Here is a 20562-nt window from a genome sequence, read left to right as displayed (position 1 = left end):
TACCACCTTGCCCTCAACAACCTTCTTAGCAACCTCTTAAAAAAAACTCAACCAAATTTGTAAGATGTCATTTCAGACAAAGTCGTGCTGACACCTTAGCAGTACATGGATATCAGATCACTGGAAAAATGAAACTCGAGAGTTAGCAATGGCAGACAAAGAAATGGCAGAAGAACTTAAGCATTTTGCATCAGTCTTCACCGTGGAAGACACAAAGAGTATGCCAGAAATTTGAGCGTGTCAAGGGACAGCAGTGAATGCATTTGCTTTTTTACTAAGGAAAAGGTGCTTGGGAAGCTGGAAGGTGTGAAGACAGAAAAGTCACCTGGATCAGGTGGACTACACCCAGGTTCTGAAAGAGATTGTGGACTCATTAGTAATGATCTTTCAAGAATCACTAAATTATGGAATGGTTCCAGATGGCTGGAAAGTTGCAAATGTACCTCCACTCTTTAAGAAAGGAGAAAGGCAGAAGAAATTAAATTATAGGCTGGTTAGCTTGAATTCAGTGGTTTGGAAGACGTTGGAGTCCGTTATTAAGGATGGCATTTCAGGGCACTTAGAAGCACATGATAAAATAGGCCAAAGTCAAAATAGCTTCCTTAAGGGGAAATCTTGCCTGTTAAATCTGTTGGTATTCTTTGAGGAAATAACAAGCAAAAGAGATAAAGGAGAATCAGTGGATGTGGCGTGCTTGGATTTTCAGAAAGCCTTTGACAAGATGCCTCACAAGAGGATGCTTAACAAGAGCCCTTGGCATTACAGGAAAGATACTAGTGTGGATAGAAGATTGACTGACTAACAGGAGGCAAAGACTGGGAATAAAGAGGGGCTGGCAGTGACTAGTGGTGTACCACAGGGGGTAGTATTGGGACCACTTTTTTCACGTTATCTGTTAACAATTTGATGGAACAGATGGCCCTGTGTCAAGTTTGTAGATGAGGCGAAGACAGATGGAAGGGTAGGTAGTGTTGAGGAAACAGGGAGTCTGCAGAAGGACTTGGGCAGATTGGGAGAATGGGCAAAGAAATGACAGATGTAATATAGTGTAGTATATAGTACTGTCATGGACTTTGGTATAAGGAATAAAGGAATAGACTATTTTCTATATGAGGGCAAAATTCAAAAATCAGAGGTGCAAAGGGACTTGGGAGTCCTCGTGCAAGATTCCCTAAAGGGTAACTTACGGGTTAAGACAGTAGTAAGGAAGGCAACTACATTGTTAGCATTCATTTCAAGAAGACTAGAATATAAAAGCAAGGATGTAACGCTGAGGCTTTATAAGGCATTGGTCAGTCCACACTAGTATTGTGTGCAATTTTGGGCCTCTTATCCAAGAAAAGATGTACTGGCATTGAAGAAGGTCCAGAGGAGGTTCATGAGAATGATTCTGGGAATGAAAGGACTCAAGTATGAGGAGCATTTGATGCCTCTGGGCCTGTACTTACTGAAATTTAGAAGAATGAGAGGGAATCTGAAACATCAAATATTGATAGATCCTAGGTACACTGGATGTGGAGAGGATGTTTCGTATAGGGAGTGAGTCTAGGACCAGAGAGCACAGCCTCAGAATTGGGGACATCTATTTAAAGAATTAGGAATTTCTTTAGCCAGAGGGTAGTGAATCGATGGAATTCATTGCCACAGACATTGAGTAAATTTAAAGCAGAGATTGATAGGTTCTTGATTTAGGCATCATAGGTTAAGGGGAGATGGCAGGAGAATGGGGTTGAGAGTGATAATGTATCAGCCATGACAGATTGGTGGAGCAGACTCAATGGGTTGAATGTTCTTATGTTTTATGGTCTTATGAAAAAATATCACAGTAAACCAGCAATTGCTAACTTTTGATGATTAAAACTTAGCTTGCAAATAACATACTTCTCTTCAAGGTTCGAGGCAGCAACAGGAAAAACTGGGTCAGCCTTGTCTCTTAAGATGGCAGAAAATCAAAGGAACAGGCTGACACAAAAGGCACTGAAGCTGATCAATGGTTAAGCTAAGAATTCAGCAGAGGACCATGGTACAGATAAGGAAAAGGAAAGTGCAATACAGCTCACTAGAAACATTTAAAAATGTTTCCCAGGGTTACCCTTTCTCCAAAAGTAGAAAAGATAAATAAAAGTAAATGTGAGACAGAGAAGTTCTATCGGGGACTGGGTAGTGAGGAAGACTTTTGGCATGCTTTCCTTCATCGGTCAAGGCACTGATGACAGGGAATTGGGAAATCAGGTTACAGTTGTACAAGTCATCAGTGAGACTGCATTCTGAATGCTGTGTGCTGCTCTAGTTGATCAGCTGTTGTAAGGATTATAAGGTTTAACTTTCAAAAATGCATCACTGCATAACATGGTGGAGTCAAATTCAGTCACTTCATTTAAGAGACAGTCAAACAGACAACAAATATAGAAGGATACAGATGTAATACAGGCAAGTGATTCTCTGCTTTTGGTCACACAACCTGTTCTCTCTAAACCATGCCCCCAACCACCATTTCCATTTCTTTACTCTCACTACCCTTTTCTCCAAGTGCACATTATCCACATTCTCCACTTACTGGGAACCTAAAGTTCCCATCTGCCTACCCTCACCTATCTATGACCATCTGTACCCTTCCCTCCCTACCTGATCCATTTGCCAATAAGCCCCTCCTCTGCTGGATCCACTGATCCCCTACCAGCTTTTGATCACTTCTTTGTACTGGCTATCTCGACTCCATCTTTCAATCCAGATGAAGGGTCTTGACGCCAACCGCCAACTGTCAGTTTTCTTCCATAGATGCTGCCTGAACTGCAGTACTCCTCCAGCATTTTGTGTTGCTCCAGGTTCCACCTTCTGCAGTCTTGTATCTCCAAATCAAAAAGTTCCATTCTTTCTCTACATTGTATGGCATTGATAATCACATCTCACCTTCTCTAATCATTAACTCTCTCTCTCCAAACCAGTGACCCATCAACACTGTTTCACACCACATTCTTCGACCTTGTTGGACGTTGGAACCAGCTCAAGACTGAACCCTGCTTCCATCTTTCTGTTTTGGTCTGTGCCTCATTTATCCAATCCGACCCTATCTCCACCACGTGCACTACATAGCCCAGCTTTTGACCCACTAATCCAACTTATACTGTCACCCACAGACCCTGGTTCAGTCCACATCCTTATCCTCCTCCATTGCCCCTTCCCACCTCTCCATCCCCTTACCTCCCTATGCTCCTCCTGAATACACCCAATCTTCCTTTTCCCTCTCGCTAATGGCCCACCCCCCTTCCAAACACATCCCTCCTAGCCTCAATCCCTCCACATCCAAAGCCTCTCTCCTCCATCACCTTTCCCCTTCCTTATCTCCTTCAGCCACCCCAAACCAAATGTATCCTCTTCCTTCCTTTCACCCTTGCTCTCTGCACCCTCTTGCCCTTGCTATGTCAGGTATCTGTCCCATACTCTCTTCCCTTCTTCTCTCTGCATCCATCCACCCACCTCCTTCACTCCCTCCAAATGTTCCCTTGTACTGTCCTCTCCACTCCTGGCAATCTATTAGTCTTATTATTCCAGCCTCTCAATAACTGACTCATCCTTCATGTGCCCCCACTCCTTGCTGTTGCCCCTCCCTTTGCACCCACTGTCAGGAGAGAGAGGAGGGGGAAAGAGAGAGGGAGGAGGGGGAAAGAGAGAGGGAGGAAGGGGGAAGAGAGGGGGGGGAGAGAGAGAGGAGGGAGAGAGAGAGAGGAGGAGAGGGAGAGAGGAAGAGGGAGAGAGGAGGAGAGGGAGAGAGAGGAGGAGGGAGAGGGAGAGGGAGAGAGAGGAGGAGGGAGGGAGAAGGGAGGAGGAAGAGGGAAAGACAGAGTGAGGAGGGAGGAGGAGAGAGAGGAGGAGGGTGAGAAAGAGAAGAGAGAGGAGAGAGGAGCAGAAGAAGGGAGAGGGGAGGAGGGAGAGGGAGGAGAGAGATGTGAAACTGAGGGGGTTCGGTAGGGTTTATATATAGAAAGTTAAATCCCCTGATATGTTACAGGCTGGGATTTGACCTAGTGACATTTATATATAGAATATCAGATCTTTGAAAATGGGTTGCAGGCTGGGATCTAATCCAAGGGTTCGGGGGTTTATATATAGACCAACAAACACCCTGGGATCTTGTTAAAGGCTGGAATCAAATCAAGGGGTTGGGGAAGGGAAATAAAGGGAAATGGAGATCTTTGTGAGTGGGTTACAAGCTGGTATCTAATGCAAGGGTTTGGGAGTTGAATTATATGTAGAATTATAGATTCCTGAGAGTGAGTTAAATGCTGGTGTCATAGCCAGGAGATACTCACCAATTAATCACGAGGTTTTCAGCAGAAACCTCAAAGAAGGCATTTGAGAGGCTTGTCTTCATCTGGGAGACAGAATAGAAAAGCTGGAACATCATGTTATCCTGATCAGACTACAGCTGGAGCACTGCATACAGTTCTGGTCACCGCTCTATAGTAAGGATGTGTGATTGCACTGGAAAGGGTACAAAGTTGGTTTGATAGAGTATCTGGATAAGTTATGTTTATTCTCCCTGGAGCAGAGGAATCTGTTATCAGGGTAAATTGTTAAAATCCTTTTCCAATGGTGGGGGTGCCCAAGACAAGAGGGCCAGGTTTAAGGTGGATATTCAAGAGGCTTTCTGCAAACCTCAGTTTTCTAGCACAGTAGCATGACTGTTCCAGAGTCAGAGTTGTTTGTGACAATGTTAAACATCTAACAAATATTCCTTTCTTGACATCTTGTTGTAAACAAGCAAGCAGTGAGATCTTGTTGGCCCATGTTTAATCAACAGAAAACAATGGAGTTATGTTAATTGGCCTGCATCAAGTCAGGCATCTACAGATAAATTGTTTGCATCTTTGTGACAGAGATCAAGGAAAGGTGTGGATTGCAGCCTTCCCTCCATAAACCAGACAGGGTTTACAAAGACACACCAGTGTCATACCTACTGTAGCCAAGAATGACTTTTAATCTCAATGTCCTATTTTATACCTTGAATTTTAATTCTGCAGATGCTGAGATAGGATTCAAATGGTTACTTTGGGATCAATATTCCAGAACTCTGGATCCACCATGTTGTTCCATACCTTTAGTAAATGGAGAAATTACCTGAGGTAGTTCCAATCTTAACCAAATACAAGGTGACCTGCAATTTCCAGCCAGGAAGAAAGATTGCGTGGCCAGAGGTGTGTGAGAACAGTCCAATATCTGGAACACACTCAGGGTGTAAGCTCTGCCATTGCAGACTCCAGGATAGAGCCAGGGAAAGCCTTGAAGATGGGGAGTGGGCAAATAGGCCAGACCTTTCACTTTGCCCTGTCCCATGACTCCTATCGAGAACAATGACATGATCCCAAGTCCTGAAGTGGGGGGGGGGGGGGGGGTTAAGTAGATGATCCCCTTGCTATAGTGAGACATTGATGGAACGGGCAGGAAGAGCTGAAGGTATTTATTGGCATTAGTGTTTGTCATAAAAAGTAGACAATCCGCAAGAGGAGCCAGCAGATGGCTCCCAAAATATCCATTGCTCACTCAAACATTAGCAGAGCTCTGGAGAGATGCAACACAATGAGCAAACTGAGAGATTCTCTCTTCCAACACTACGCCAAAGTCAGCAAACCACCCCCTCACACAAAGAACAAAACCAGCTGGCACAGGGGAACCCGGTTATCCATAACGTTAAATGTGCACACAGATTACAGACAACCCATGCTTTACTCAGACCTGATAGGAGGAGGGAAAAGGACCGAGAGGGTCAACAGAGCAGTGAGCAGTCTCAAGTGCACAGTCTGATGCCAGTGTGCAAGATTGTGCACTGTAGAACCACGGAAACAAACCTGTCTACCTCAGTACAGATCCACACACACGCACACCAATCCTTACTGGGTGATGGGTCCCACACAGCACACACTGACCCTTATTGGTGGGGGGAAGAATACACACATGCATGCTAACCCCTATTTGAGGATGGGTTCCCCCCCCCCCCACACATGGACCTTCACCAAAGGGGAAACCCCTCCCTCCCACACGCACGCTCACAGGTCATCCACACACACAGAACTGGCCCTCACAGGGGGACGGGTCCTCCATACACACACACCAACCCTCACTAGAAGACATGTCCCAGACACAGTCTGACCCTCAGTAGGGGTGGACCCAATGCATACACTGACCTTTACTGGGGTATGAGTCCGAAACACATTAACCCTGAGCTGCCAGCGGCTGTACCAGCCTGATGCTTTCATTGGCGCTCAGCCTCCGAGCGTTTATTCCGATTCCAGGCTGGAGTAAGAACCATTGGACAAAGAGTGGAGCCTTGGTCACAGTGAAGCAGCACTTCCCTCCCTACTCTGTCACACTGAGAGATACCCACCTCTTCTCTGCTCCCAGATCAGAGAGCAGAACCACTCAGCCAGTCAGGCAACATCTGTGCAATGACAGACTTCTGCAGAACGTGCTCTACACTCGTCGCTCCACAGGCGCTGCCTGACCTGCTGGGTGTTCTATTGTGACCTGGCCTCCCCTCAGATTTCCAGCATCTGTAGTCTGAGGTTCAGTCTCCCTTTGGACAGACCTATGCATGGTGTCTCATGATTAGCAGAATGATGTGATTTCTGGTGGTGTTGGCCAGATTGAGAGAAATAATTCTGGAACTGGGCTGGATGGATTGAATTACTGGGATCAGCAATATGAATGGGAGAAGCCCGAGACTGGATAGATTGTTAGAAGACCCCGGATTTGATGAATCCATAATTTGATGCCCCAAGATTGGCCGGACTGGAGGGAGGCATCCCAGTTTTGGCTGCACCTGTGGGAACAGTCTTAGGACAGCCTAAATTGATGGGAAAATCCCAGGTTTGGCTGGTCTGGTGGGGGAGTGGAGGGCACCAGAATTGGCCAGACCAGTAGGAGTCCAGGGCCGGCCGGACCGGTTGGTGAAGCACCAGTATTGGATGAATTGTTGGGAGCAGCACCAGGATTAGCCAATCCAGTGGGAGATGCCCTGGGATTGGTTGGACCATTAGGGAAAGCCCCAGGATTTGCCAGACCTTTGGGAGAAGTTCCAGGACTGTCCAGACCAGAGCAAGGAGATCTGGGATTGGACAGATGGATGAGGGAGACAGCCGCAGGGTTAGTGTGTCTTGGAGTGGCGCTGAGCTCTCCTCTGGGCAGCCATTTCCATTATCTCGATGCCCCCAAATAGCCGCTCCTGCAGAATGAAAAAGATGACTACACTGGAGAAGTACCAGCGTGCTAATGTGTAGGACCAGAGCAGCATCATGGCGCCAAGCACAAATGCCGTCCAGTACACCACCGAGAATAGCTTGATGAGGAAGACCCTTCCCTGGGATTTGCAGGGGGGGATGTGGACATGTGGTTGCACAGGCCTCCAGCTCTGGCTCAGGCTTAGATCCTGGCCCTGGTACTGCCCCGAGACCCGCCTCCGGCCCTCAAACCACACCCGCCCCCGAGCCAGCAGTCTATTCCAGCCCTGGACCCATCTGCGCCTAAGACTCTGGCCTTCCTCCTGGGCTGTAATTGGCCCCAGTTCCCTCGAAAGGCTCAGATCCTGTCCTTGACTCAGACTCAAGTCGCGGCCTTGTTCTGGGCTCCAGTCCTGCTCCTGATCCAGTCCCGGGTTCTGGTCCTCCCCCTCATCAGGACTCAAGTCCTGCCCTGGGTCCAGGCTGTGGAAAGAGCGGTCTCCCTGATAGAAGGTGCGTAGAAGCCGTTCCTTGTCGAGCCAGCGGAGTCGGCACCATTCCTGTAGCCCCTCCAGGGTGATGGGCAGCTGTGCTGCTGGGTAGCGCTTGATGTGGAAATGGATTTCCTTGGGAAAGTTGCCGTTGAACAGGTCCCGCTCAGACTGTGGGATGTTGTAGGGATATGCCACTGTCACGTCATGGATCGCATCCACATTGGAGCCTAGGGTAGAGTACGGACAGGGTCACTGGGACAGTACTGAGGGAGTGTCACACCGAGGGAGGGACGGTACTGAGGGAGTGTCACACCGTGGGAGGGACGGTACTGAGGGAGTGTCACACCGTGGGAGGGACGGTACTGAGGGAGCATCACGCCGAGGGAGGGACAGTACTGAGGGAGCATCACACCGAGGGAGGGACGGTACTGAGGGAGCATCACACCGAGGGAGGGATGGTACTGAGGGAGCATCACACCGAGGGAGGGACAGTACTGAGGGAGCATCACACCGAGGGAGGGACAGTACTGAGGGAGCATCACACCGAGGGAGGGACGGTACTGAGGGAGCATCACACCGAGGGAGGGATGGTACTGAGGGAGCATCACACCGTGGAAGGGATGGTACTGAGGGAGCGTCACACCGTGGGAGGGACAATACTGGAAGGGCCACAATTTTGGAAGGGTGGTACTCAAGGAAGGACTACACTGTTGGGAGTGGCAGTTCTGAAGGAAGGGCCACACTTTGGGGCAGACGGTGGAGTGTGAGCTCTCAGAAAAAGCTTGATTTATTTTGGGATTAAACCGAGGAATTTTGGAGCAGCTCGGTTGCACCCCGGGAGGGTCAGCGCTGGAGTTTCATTGCACAGACTTTCCAGTCTCTCTGGAGCAGTCTATATTTCTCTTTTTTCAGAACTGCTCTTGGAAAGACTGATAAGTGGTGTGACTGAGTTAATATCATCAGTGGGGTGTTTGGTTTCTGACTGCTTGGGGCTTTAACATGATGGGATGCAGTTCAAAAATGGTGGGATCTAGTAGCTAGGTAGCTTCTGCCGAAAGAACTCCTGGAGAGCCAGCATCTTTCAGACTGATAGTTCTACAGAACTTAGTGCAATCCAATATCACACACACCCGAGAACGATGAGCAATTAGCTATCTTTGGGTGAGGTAAGAACATCGTTGGGATTGGCAAGAGGCACCTAAAGTACGTTTTCTACCTACAGTCTGCTACAGAGGTGTCCTTGACCCTGAGTGTGGGGGGGGGGGGGGGGAGGGGGGTGGTGGGTGGTAAAAGTGAAAGGAGTCTTCCTGCCACCAGAGTCAGTGACAGGTCCCGCACAAAAGGTGATGGTCTATAATGTGCACCTTCACCTCTGTGAAGCAGGTCTGTTCCCTCGCCTCAGTCTCTGGGTGAAATGAGGTCGTTGGTCATCTGTATACCACCCAAACCTGAGGGAGGTTGTTTTAGGCATGCATTTACCCTCCACTGTGAGGTATTCCTGGAGATAAAAGGTTGGGGCAATATTGAGGTGTACTTTCATGTGTAGCACAGGCGGGATGGGTTGGACGATAGGTCAGCTGCGGTGTCATACCTGTAATGACTTATGGCACGACTATAACAATTGTCCTAAACGCCAGGCCGCTAACTCCAGTGGTGGCACAGGAAGGCACCACAGGGCCTCCCCCCACCATACCCTGTTGCTCCTGCCCCCATTACCCCTCCTGACTTTGTGGCAGTGGGTGGTGGGTACAACTGCAGCACGATCGGTGAGGAGGGGTGGGTTCAGGAAGGCAAAGAGGAAGGAGGAACAGGCCTCCCTGCTGCAGAAGGAGCCAGGGGCTTCCCTTAGACCCAGTTTGCAGCGCATGGATATCTCTGTGGCTCAGCCAGGGCCTGAAGAAGCCACAAGGGAGAATGTGGTGCTGAAGAGTGTTCTTCCGAAAAGTGAGTAAACAGACTTCCCCACGTGCGAGCAGGAGGCGCATGTCCTCTAAATCCACAGATAGGGAACTGACTCAGGGAAGATTTATCTGCACGCTCAGGACACGCCTCCCTGGAGCAGAAGGATGATCCCATCGCTCAGGGACTCGCTCTCTGCCGGGGCGGTGGTCCCTGAGCTTGCAGCGTCTGGTATGAGGGGTTGTCTAAGGAGGCCTATCCATCCTCAGGTGGAGTAGAGTGGTTGGAGTGTGTGTCTGCCATGAAGGGGATTAACGTGGTGAACTTGTGGCAGGGGGTGTCACCTGTGGGGGGTAGTCTCTCGGACTGTAGCCTCCATAGAAGCAAAGGTCCTTTCTGAATGTTGTCGGGCCCCAGGACTTCTGGGTCAGTGTCCACCCCGAAGCAGCAGAGTGCCAGGGTTTCGATAAGTGGTGAGCCAGAGGCCAGGCCTGACTCGCCCCAGGGGGAGCAGTGTCTCCCCCCCCACCCCCCAGCACTGGTCCTGAGGCTGCTGCTATGTCTGCAGTGGGGCCACTCAACAAGGTTGTTTCCAGTAATGGGGTGAGCATGTGGGAACGGGACAGAGAGGATAAAGATGACCTGGGATGCAGTGACAGGGCAAGGAGAACTGAAGCCAAGATGGTGCAGGAACTCGTCCCCGGAACTGAGTCTCAGACTGTTACTGTGGAGGATATTCGGGTGTTCTTAGCTGACGCTCGGCACAGAGAGCATAAAGCACGATGAGCTGCTAACCAATAGACGGACCGGCTATCTGTCCACACCGCTGTTAAAAAGAAAGGGAAGCAGCTCCTGAAACCCACTAGGGTCCATGGGCACAGGGCAAGGAGACCTGCTCCCTCCCACTAGCCAGGTCATTGGCAAGAAGATGCAGCACAATCACTAAGGTCTCAATAGTGAGTATTAATATCAATGATTATCGCAGGTTCCATTGTCTCTTGGCACTGAGGGAACGGAGATATGCGGTGAGCTTGCTGCAGGAAACCCACACCATTCAGGGAGAAATACGAGTCCAACTGGCTCCTGGATTAGCGTGGAAGGGCCTACATCAGACACCTCGGCAGGGTGGCCGTACTGTTGGCCCCAAATCTCAAGGTGAAAGTAAACAAGCTCTAGCCAGGCCGCCTGCTCCATCTCACTGTGTGCTTAGATGTTGCGACACAACTTCCTCACCGGGGGCACAGCGCTCAGAAGTGTACGTAGCTCCTGGAGTCAAGTGACAGCATAAACGCTATGCAAGTACTGCCGAGCTTTTACCAGCACCTTCCACGAGTCTGGGGTGGAAGGGATAATGCTGTGACAGTGTCACTACAGGAAGGGTAATGCTGAGGGAGTGTCACTACAGGAAGGATAATGCTGAGGGAGTGTCACTACAGGAAGGATAATGCTGTGACAGTGTCACTACAGGAAGGATAATGCTGAGGGAGTGTCACTACAGGAAGGGTAATGCTGAGGGAGTGTCACTACAGGAAGGGTAATGCTGTGACAGTGTCACTACAGGAAGGGTAATGCTGAGGGAGTGTCACTACAGGAAGGGTAATGCTGAGGGAGTGTCACTACAGGAAGGATAATGCTGAGGGAGTGTCACAACAGGAGTAGTAATGCTGTGACAGTGTCACTACAGGAAGGGTAATGCTGGGGGAGTGTCACTACAGGAAGGATAATGCTGAGGGAGTGTCACTACAGGAAGGATAATGCTGAGGGAGTGTCACTACAGGAAGGATAATGCTGAGGGAGTGTCACTACAGGAAGGATAATGCTGTGGGAGTGTCACTACAGGAAGGATAATGCTGAGGGAGTGTCACTACAGGAAGGATAATGCTGTGACAGTGTCACTACAGGAAGGATAATGCTGAGGGAGTGTCACTACAGGAAGGATAATGCTGAGGGAGTGTCACTACAGGAAGGGTAATGCTGAGGGAGTGTCACTACAGGAAGGGTAATGCTGAGGGAGTGTCACTACAGGAAGGGTAATGCTGAGGGAATGTCACTACAGGAAGGATAATGCTGAGGGAGTGTCACTACAGGAAGGGTAATGCTGAGGGAGTGTCACTACAGGAAGGGTAATGCTGAGGGAGTGTCACTACAGGAAGGGTAATGCTGAGGGAATGTCACTACAGGAAGGATAATGCTGAGGGAGTGTCACTACAGGAAGGATAATGCTGAGGGAGTGTCACTACAGGAAGGGTAATGCTGAGGGAGTGTCACTACAGGAAGGGTAATGCTGAGGGAGTGTCACTACAGGAAGGATAATGCTGAGGGAGTGTCACTACAGGAAGGGTAATGCTGAGGGAATGTCACTACAGGAAGGGTAATGCTGAGGGAGTGTCACTACAGGAAGGATAATGCTGAGGGAGTGTCACTACAGGAAGGGTAATGCTGAGGGAATGTCACTACAGGAAGGGTAATGCTGAGGGAATGTCACTACAGGAAGGATAATGCTGAGGGAATGTCACTACAGGAAGGGTAATGCTGAGGGAGTGTCACTACAGGAAGGGTAATGCTGAGGGAGTGTCACTACAGGAAGGGTAATGCTGAGGGAATGTCACTACAGGAAGGATAATGCTGAGGGAGTGTCACTACAGGAAGGGTAATGCTGAGGGAGTGTCACTACAGGAAGGGTAATGCTGTGACAGTGTCACTACAGGAAGGATAATGCTGAGGGAGTGTCACTACAGGAAGGATAATGCTGTGACAGTGTCACTATAGGAAGGATAATGCTGAGGGAGTGTCACTACAGGAAGGATAATGCTGAGGGAGTGTCACTACAGGAAGGATAATGCTGAGGGAGTGTCACTACAGGAAGGGTAATGCTGAGGGAGTGTCACTACAGGAAGGGTAATGCTGAGGGAGTGTCACTACAGGAAGGGTAATGCTGAGGGAGTGTCACTACAGGAAGGGTAATGCTGAGGGAGTGTCACTACAGGAAGGATAATGCTGAGGGAGTGTCACTACAGGAAGGGTAATGCTGAGGGAATGTCACTACAGGAAGGGTAATGCTGAGGGAGTGTCACTACAGGAAGGATAATGCTGAGGGAGTGTCACTACAGGAAGGGTAATGCTGAGGGAATGTCACTACAGGAAGGGTAATGCTGAGGGAGTGTCACTACAGGAAGGATAATGCTGAGGGAGTGTCACTACAGGAAGGGTAATGCTGAGGGAATGTCACTACAGGAAGGGTAATGCTGAGGGAATGTCACTACAGGAAGGATAATGCTGAGGGAATGTCACTACAGGAAGGGTAATGCTGAGGGAGTGTCACTACAGGAAGGGTAATGCTGAGGGAGTGTCACTACAGGAAGGGTAATGCTGAGGGAATGTCACTACAGGAAGGATAATGCTGAGGGAGTGTCACTACAGGAAGGGTAATGCTGAGGGAGTGTCACTACAGGAAGGGTAATGCTGTGACAGTGTCACTACAGGAAGGATAATGCTGAGGGAGTGTCACTACAGGAAGGATAATGCTGTGACAGTGTCACTATAGGAAGGATAATGCTGAGGGAGTGTCACTACAGGAAGGATAATGCTGAGGGAGTGTCACTACAGGAAGGATAATGCTGAGGGAGTGTCACTACAGGAAGGGTAATGCTGAGGGAGTGTCACTACAGGAAGGGTAATGCTGAGGGAGTGTCACTACAGGAAGGGTAATGCTGAGGGAGTGTCACTACAGGAAGGGTAATGCTGAGGGAGTGTCACTACAGGAAGGATAATGCTGAGGGAGTGTCACTACAGGAAGGGTAATGCTGAGGGAATGTCACTACAGGAAGGGTAATGCTGAGGGAGTGTCACTACAGGAAGGATAATGCTGAGGGAGTGTCACTACAGGAAGGGTAATGCTGAGGGAATGTCACTACAGGAAGGGTAATGCTGAGGGAATGTCACTACAGGAAGGATAATGCTGAGGGAATGTCACTACAGGAAGGGTAATGCTGAGGGAGTGTCACTACAGGAAGGGTAATGCTGAGGGAGTGTCACTACAGGAAGGATAATGCTGTGACAGTGTCACTATAGGAAGGATAATGCTGAGGGAGTGTCACTACAGGAAGGATAATGCTGAGGGAGTGTCACTACAGGAAGGGTAATGCTGAGGGAGTATCACTACAGGAAGGGTAATGCTGAGGGAGTGTCACTACAGGAAGGATAATGCTGAGGGAGTGTCACTACAGGAAGGGTAATGCTGAGGGAATGTCACTACAGGAAGGGTAATGCTGAGGGAGTGTCACTACAGGAAGGGTAATGCTGAGGGAGTGTCACTACAGGAAGGGTAATGCTGAGGGAGTGTCACTACAGGAAGGGTAATGCTGGGGGAGTGTCACTACAGGAAGGGTAATGCTGAGGGAGTGTCACTACAGGAAGGGTAATGCTGAGGGAGTGTCACTACAGGAAGGATAATGCTGTGACAGTGTCACTACAGGAAGGGTAATGCTGAGGGAGTGTCACTACAGGAAGGATAATGCTGAGGGAGTGTCACTACAGGAAGGGTAATGCTGAGGGAGTGTCACTACAGGAAGGGTAATGCTGAGGGAGTGTCACTACAGGAAGGATAATGCTGAGGGAGTGTCACTACAGGAAGGATAATGCTGAGGGAGTGTCACTACAGGAAGGATAATGCTGAGGTAGTGTCACTACAGGAGTAGTAATGCTGTGACAGTGTCACTACAGGAAGGGTAATGCTGGTGGAGTGTCACTACAGGAAGGGTAATGCTGGGGGAGTGTCACTACAGGAAGGGTAATGCTGGGGGAGTGTCACTACAGGAAGGGTAATGCTGTGACAGTGTCACTACAGGAAGGGTAATGCTGGGGGAGTGTCACTACAGGAAGGATAATGCTGTGACAGTGTCACTACAGGAAGGGTAATGCTGGGGGAATGTCACTACAGGAAGGGTAATGCTGTGACAGTGTCACTACAGGAAGGGTAATGCTGGGGGAGTGTCACTACAGGAAGGGTAATGCTGGGGGAGTGTCACTACAGGAAGGATAATGCTGAGGGAGTGTCACTACAGGAGTAGTAATGCTGTGACAGTGTCACTACAGGAAGGGTAATGCTGGGGGAGTGTCACTACAGGAACGGTAATGCTGGGGGAGTGTCACTACAGGAAGGATAATGCTGAGGGAGTGTCACTACAGGAAGGATAATGCTGAGGGAGTGTCACTACAGGAGTAGTAATGCTGTGACAGTGTCACTACAGGAAGGGTAATGCTGGGGGAGTGTCACTACAGGAAGGGTAATGCTGGGGGAGTGTCACTATAGGAAGGGTAATGCTGAGGGAGTGTCACTACAGGAAGGGTAATGCTGGGGGAGTGTCACTACAGGAAGGATAATGCTGATGGAGTGTCACTACAGGAAGGATAATGCTGAGGGAGTGTCACTACAGGAAGGGTAATGCTGAGGGAGTGACACTACAGGAAGGGTAATGCTGAGGGAGTGTCACTACAGGAAGGATAATGCTGAGGGAATGTCACTACAGGAAGGGTAATGCTGAGGGAGTGTCACTACAGGAAGGGTAATGCTGAGGGAGTGTCACTACAGGAAGGATAATGCTGAGGGAGTGTCACTACAGGAAGGATAATGCTGAGGGAGTGTCACTACAGGAAGGATAATGCTGAGGGAGTGTCACTACAGGAAGGGTAATGCTGAGGGAGTGTCACTACAGGAAGGATAATGCTGAGGGAGTGTCACTACAGGAAAGATAATGCTGAGGGAGTGTCACTACAGGAAGGGTAATGCTGAGGGAGTGTCACTACAGGAAGGGTAATGCTGAGGGAGTGTCACTACAGGAAGGGTAATGCTGAGGGAGTGTCACTACAGGAAGGATAATGCTGAGGGAGTGTCACTACAGGAAGGATAATGCTGAGGGAGTGTCACTACAGGAAGGATAATGCTGAGGGAGTGTCACTACAGGAAGGGTAATGCTGAGGGAGTGTCACTACAGGAAGGGTAATGCTGAGGGAGTGTCACTACAGGAAGGGTAATGCTGAGGGAGTGTCACTACAGGAAGGGTAATGCTGAGGGAGTGTCACTACAGGAAGGATAATGCTGAGGGAGTGTCACAACAGGAGTAGTAATGCTGTGACAGTGTCACTACAGGAAGGGTAATGCTGGGGGAGTGTCACTACAGGAAGGATAATGCTGAGGGAGTGTCACTACAGGAAGGATAATGCTGAGGGAGTGTCACTACAGGAAGGATAATGCTGAGGGAGTGTCACTACAGGAAGGGTAATGCTGAGGGAGTGTCACTACAGGAAGGGTAATGCTGAGGGAGTGTCACTACAGGAAGGGTAATGCTGAGGGAATGTCACTACAGGAAGGATAATGCTGAGGGAGTTTCACTACAGGAAGGGTAATGCTGAGGGAGTGTCACTACAGGAAGGGTAATGCTGAGGGAGTGTCACTACAGGAAGGGTAATGCTGAGGGAGTGTCACTACAGGAAGGATAATGCTGAGGGAGTGTCACTACAGGAAGGGTAATGCTGAGGGAATGTCACTACAGGAAGGGTAATGCTGAGGGAGTGTCACTACAGGAAGGATAATGCTGAGGGAGTGTCACTACAGGAAGGGTAATGCTGAGGGAATGTCACTACAGGAAGGGTAATGCTGAGGGAATGTCACTACAGGAAGGGTAATGCTGAGGGAATGTCACTACAGGAAGGGTAATGCTGAGGGAGTGTCACTACAGGAAGGGTAATGCTGAGGGAGTGTCACTACAGGAAGGATAATGCTGAGGGAGTGTCACTACAGGAAGGATAATGCTGTGACAGTGTCACTACAGGAAGGATAATGCTGAGGGAGTGTCACTACAGGAAGGATAATGCTGAGGGAGTGTCACTACAGGAAGGGTAATGCTGAGGGAGTGTCACTACAGGAAGGGTAATGCTGAGGGAGTGTCACTACAGGAAGGGTAATGCTGAGGGAGTGCCACTACAGGAAGGGTAATGCTGAGGGAGTGTCACTACAGGAAGGGTAATGCTGTGACAGTGTCACTACAGGAAGGGTAATGCTGAGGGAGTGTCACTACAGGAAGGGTAATGCTGAGGGAGTGTCACTACAGGAAGGATAATGCTGAGGGAGTGTCACTACAGGAAGGGTAATGCTGAGGGAATGTCACTACAGGAAGGGTAATGCTGAGGGAGTGTCACTACAGGAAGGGTAATGCTGAGGGAGTGTCACTACAGGAAGGGTAATGCTGAGGGAGTGTCACTACAGGAAGGGTAATGCTGGGGGAGTGTCACTACAGGAAGGATAATGCTGGGGGAGTGTCACTACAGGAAGGGTAATGCTGTGACAGTGTCACTACAGGAAGGGTAATGCTGGGGGAGTGTCACTACAGGAAGGATAATGCTGTGACAGTGTCACTACAGGAAGGGTAATGCTGGGGGAATGTCACTACAGGAAGGATAATGCTGTGACAGTGTCACTACAGGAAGGGTAATGCTGGGGGAGTGTCACTACAGGAAGGGTAATGCTGGGGGAGTGTCACTACAGGAAGGATAATGATGAGGGAGTGTCACTACAGGAAGGATAATGCTGAGGGAGTGTCACTACAGGAGTAGTAATGCTGTGACAGTGTCACTACAGGAAGGGTAATGCTGGGGGAGTGTCACTACAGGAAGGGTAATGCTGGGGGAGTGTCACTACAGGAAGGGTAATGCTGAGGGAGTGTCACTACAGGAAGGGTAATGCTGGGGGAGTGTCACTACAGGAAGGATAATGCTGAGGGAATGTCACTACAGGAAGGGTAATGCTGAGGGAGTGTCACTACAGGAAGGGTAATGCTGAGGGAGTGTCACTACAGGAAGGATAATGCTGAGGGAGTGTCACTACAGGAAGGATAATGCTGAGGGATTGTCACTACAGGAAGGATAATGCTGAGGGAGTGTCACTACAGGAAGGGTAATGCTGAGGGAGTGTCACTACAGGAAGGATAATGCTGAGGGAGTGTCACTACAGGAAAGATAATGCTGAGGGAGTGTCACTACAGGAAGGGTAATGCTGAGGGAGTGTCACTACAGGAAGGGTAATGCTGAGGGAATGTCACTACAGGAAGGGTAATGCTGAGGGAGTGTCACTACAGGAAGGGTAATGCTGAGGGAGTGTCACTACAGGAAGGATAATGCTGAGGGAGTGTCACTACAGGAAGGATAATGCTGAGGGAGTGTCACTACAGGAAGGATAATGCTGAGGGAGTGTCACTACAGGAAGGGTAATGCTGAGGGAGTGTCACTACAGGAAGGGTAATGCTGAGGGAGTGTCACTACAGGAAGGGTAATGCTGAGGGAGTGTCACTACAGGAAGGGTAATGCTGAGGGAGTGTCACTACAGGAAGGATAATGCTGAGGGAGTGTCACTACAGGAAGGATAATGCTGAGGGAATGTCACTACAGGAAGGGTAATGCTGAGGGAGTGTCACTACAGGAAGGGTAATGCTGAGGGAATGTCACTACAGGAAGGGTAATGCTGAGGGAGTGTCACTACAGGAAGGGTAATGCTGAGGGAATGTCACTACAGGAAGGGTAATGCTGAGGGAGTGTCACTACAGGAAGGATAATGCTGAGGGAATGTCACTACAGGAAGGGTAATGCTGAGGGAGTGTCACTACAGGAAGGATAATGCTGAGGGAATGTCACTACAGGAAGGGTAATGCTGAGGGAGTGTCACTACAGGAAGGGTAATGCTGAGGGAATGTCACTACAGGAAGGGTAATGCTGAGGGAGTGTCACTACAGGAAGGGTAATGCTGAGGGAATGTCACTACAGGAAGGGTAATGCTGAGGGAGTGTCACTACAGGAAGGATAATGCTGAGGGAGTGTCACTACAGGAAGGGTAATGCTGAGGGAATGTCACTACAGGAAGGATAATGCTGAGGGAGTGTCACTACAGGAAGGATAATGCTGAGGGAGTGTCACTACAGGAAGGGTAATGCTGAGGGAATGTCACTACAGGAAGGATAATGCTGAGGGAGTGTCACTACAGGAAGGGTAATGCTGAGGGTGTGTCACTACAGGAAGGGTAATGCTGAGGGAGTGTCACTACAGGAAGGATAATGCTGAGGGAGTGTCACTACAGGAAGGATAATGCTGAGGGAGTGTCACTACAGGAAGGATAATGCTGAGGGAGTGTCACTACAGGAAGGGTAATGCTGAGGGAATGTCACTACAGGAAGGGTAATGCTGAGGGAATGTCACTACAGGAAGGGTAATGCTGAGGGAGTGTCACGACAGGAAGGGTAATGCTGAGGGAATGTCACTACAGGAAGGATAATGCTGAGGGAGTGTCACTACAGGAAGGGTAATGCTGAGGGAGTGTCACTACAGGAAGGGTAATGCTGAGGGAGTGTCACTACAGGAAGGGTAATGCTGAGGGAATGTCACTACAGGAAGGGTAATGCTGAGGGAGTGTCACTACAGGAAGGATAATGCTGAGGGAGTGTCACTACAGGAAGGATAATGCTGAGGGAGTGTCACTACAGGAAGGGTAATGCTGTGACAGTGTCACTACAGGAGTAGTAATGCTGTGACAGTGTCACTACAGGAAGGGTAATGCTGAGGGAATTTCACTACAGGAAGGATAATGCTGAGGGAGTGTCACTACAGGAAGGGTAATGCTGAGGGAGGGTCACTACAGGAAAGATAATGCTGAGGGAGTGTCACTACAGGAAGGGTAATGCTGGGGGAGTGTCACTACAGGAAGGGTAATGCTGGGGGAGTGTCACTACAGGAAGGGTAATGCTGGGGGAGTGTCACTACAGGAAGGGTAATGCTGGGGGAGTGTCACTACAGGAAGGGTAATGCTGGGGGAGTGTCACTACAGGAAGGATAATGCTGAGGGAGTGTCACTACAGGAAGGATAATGCTGAGGGAGTGTCACTACAGGAAGGGTAATGCTGAGGGAGTGTCACTACAGGAAGGGTAATGCTGATGGAGTGTCACTACAGGAAGGGTAATGCTGAGGGAATGTCACTACAGGAAGGATAATGCTGAGGGAGTGTCACTACAGGATAGATAATGCTGAGGGAGTGTCACTACAGGAAGGGTAATGCTGAGGGAGTGTCACTACAGGAAGGGTAATGCTGTGACAGTGTCACTACAGGAAGGGTAATGCTGAGGGAGTGTCACTACAGGAAGGGTAATGCTGAGGGAGTGTCACTACAGGAAGGGTAATGCTGAGGGAGTGTCACTACAGGAAGGATAATGCTGTGACAGTGTCACTACAGGAAGGATAATGCTGAGGGAGTGTCACTACAGGAAGGGTAATGCTGAGGGAGTGTCACTACAGGAAGGGTAATGCTGAGGGAGTGTCACTACAGGAAGGATAATGCTGAGGGAGTGTCACTACAGGAAGGATAATGCTGAGGGAGTGTCACTACAGGAAGGGTAATGCTGAGGGAGTGTCACTACAGGAAGGGTAATGCTGAGGGAGTGTCACTACAGGAAGGGTAATGCTGAGGGAGTGTCACTACAGGAAGGATAATGCTGAGGGAGTGTCACTACAGGAAGGATAATGCTGAGGGAGTGTCACTACAGGAAGGGTAATGCTGAGGGAGTGTCACTACAGGAAGGGTAATGCTGAGGGAATGTCACTACAGGAAGGGTAATGCTGAGGGAGTGTCACTACAGGAAGGGTAATGCTGAGGGAATGTCACTACAGGAAGGGTAATGCTGAGGGTGTGTCACTACAGGAAGGATAATGCTGAGGGAGTGTCACTACAGGAAGGGTAATGCTGAGGGAATGTCACTACAGGAAGGATAATGCTGAGGGAGTGTCACTACAGGAAGGATAATGCTGAGGGAGTGTCACTACAGGAAGGGTAATGCTGTGACAGTGTCACTACAGGAGTAGTAATGCTGTGACAGTGTCACTACAGGAAGGGTAATGCTGAGGGAATTTCACTACAGGA

General features: G+C 49.5%; 1 protein-coding gene across 2 annotated transcripts in view; it reads right to left on the bottom strand.

Annotated features, from left to right (window-relative positions):
* Window positions 1-5443: 5443 nt before the first annotated feature.
* Window positions 5444-20562, bottom strand: part of lclat1 (lysocardiolipin acyltransferase 1) — a 45104-nt gene continuing 29985 nt past the window's right edge. For both annotated transcript variants that reach the window (XM_059982526.1, XM_059982525.1), the window contains exon 6: window positions 5444-7935. In XM_059982526.1, the coding sequence (XP_059838509.1) occupies window positions 7142-7935 (794 nt within the window). In that variant the 3' untranslated portion in view covers window positions 5444-7141. The remainder of the gene's footprint in view (window positions 7936-20562) is intronic.

This window comes from Hypanus sabinus, chromosome 10 (genome assembly GCF_030144855.1).
Source record: "Hypanus sabinus isolate sHypSab1 chromosome 10, sHypSab1.hap1, whole genome shotgun sequence".
Classification (NCBI taxonomy): Eukaryota; Metazoa; Chordata; class Chondrichthyes; order Myliobatiformes; family Dasyatidae; genus Hypanus; species Hypanus sabinus.
This window is presented reverse-complemented; position numbering and strand designations above follow the sequence as displayed.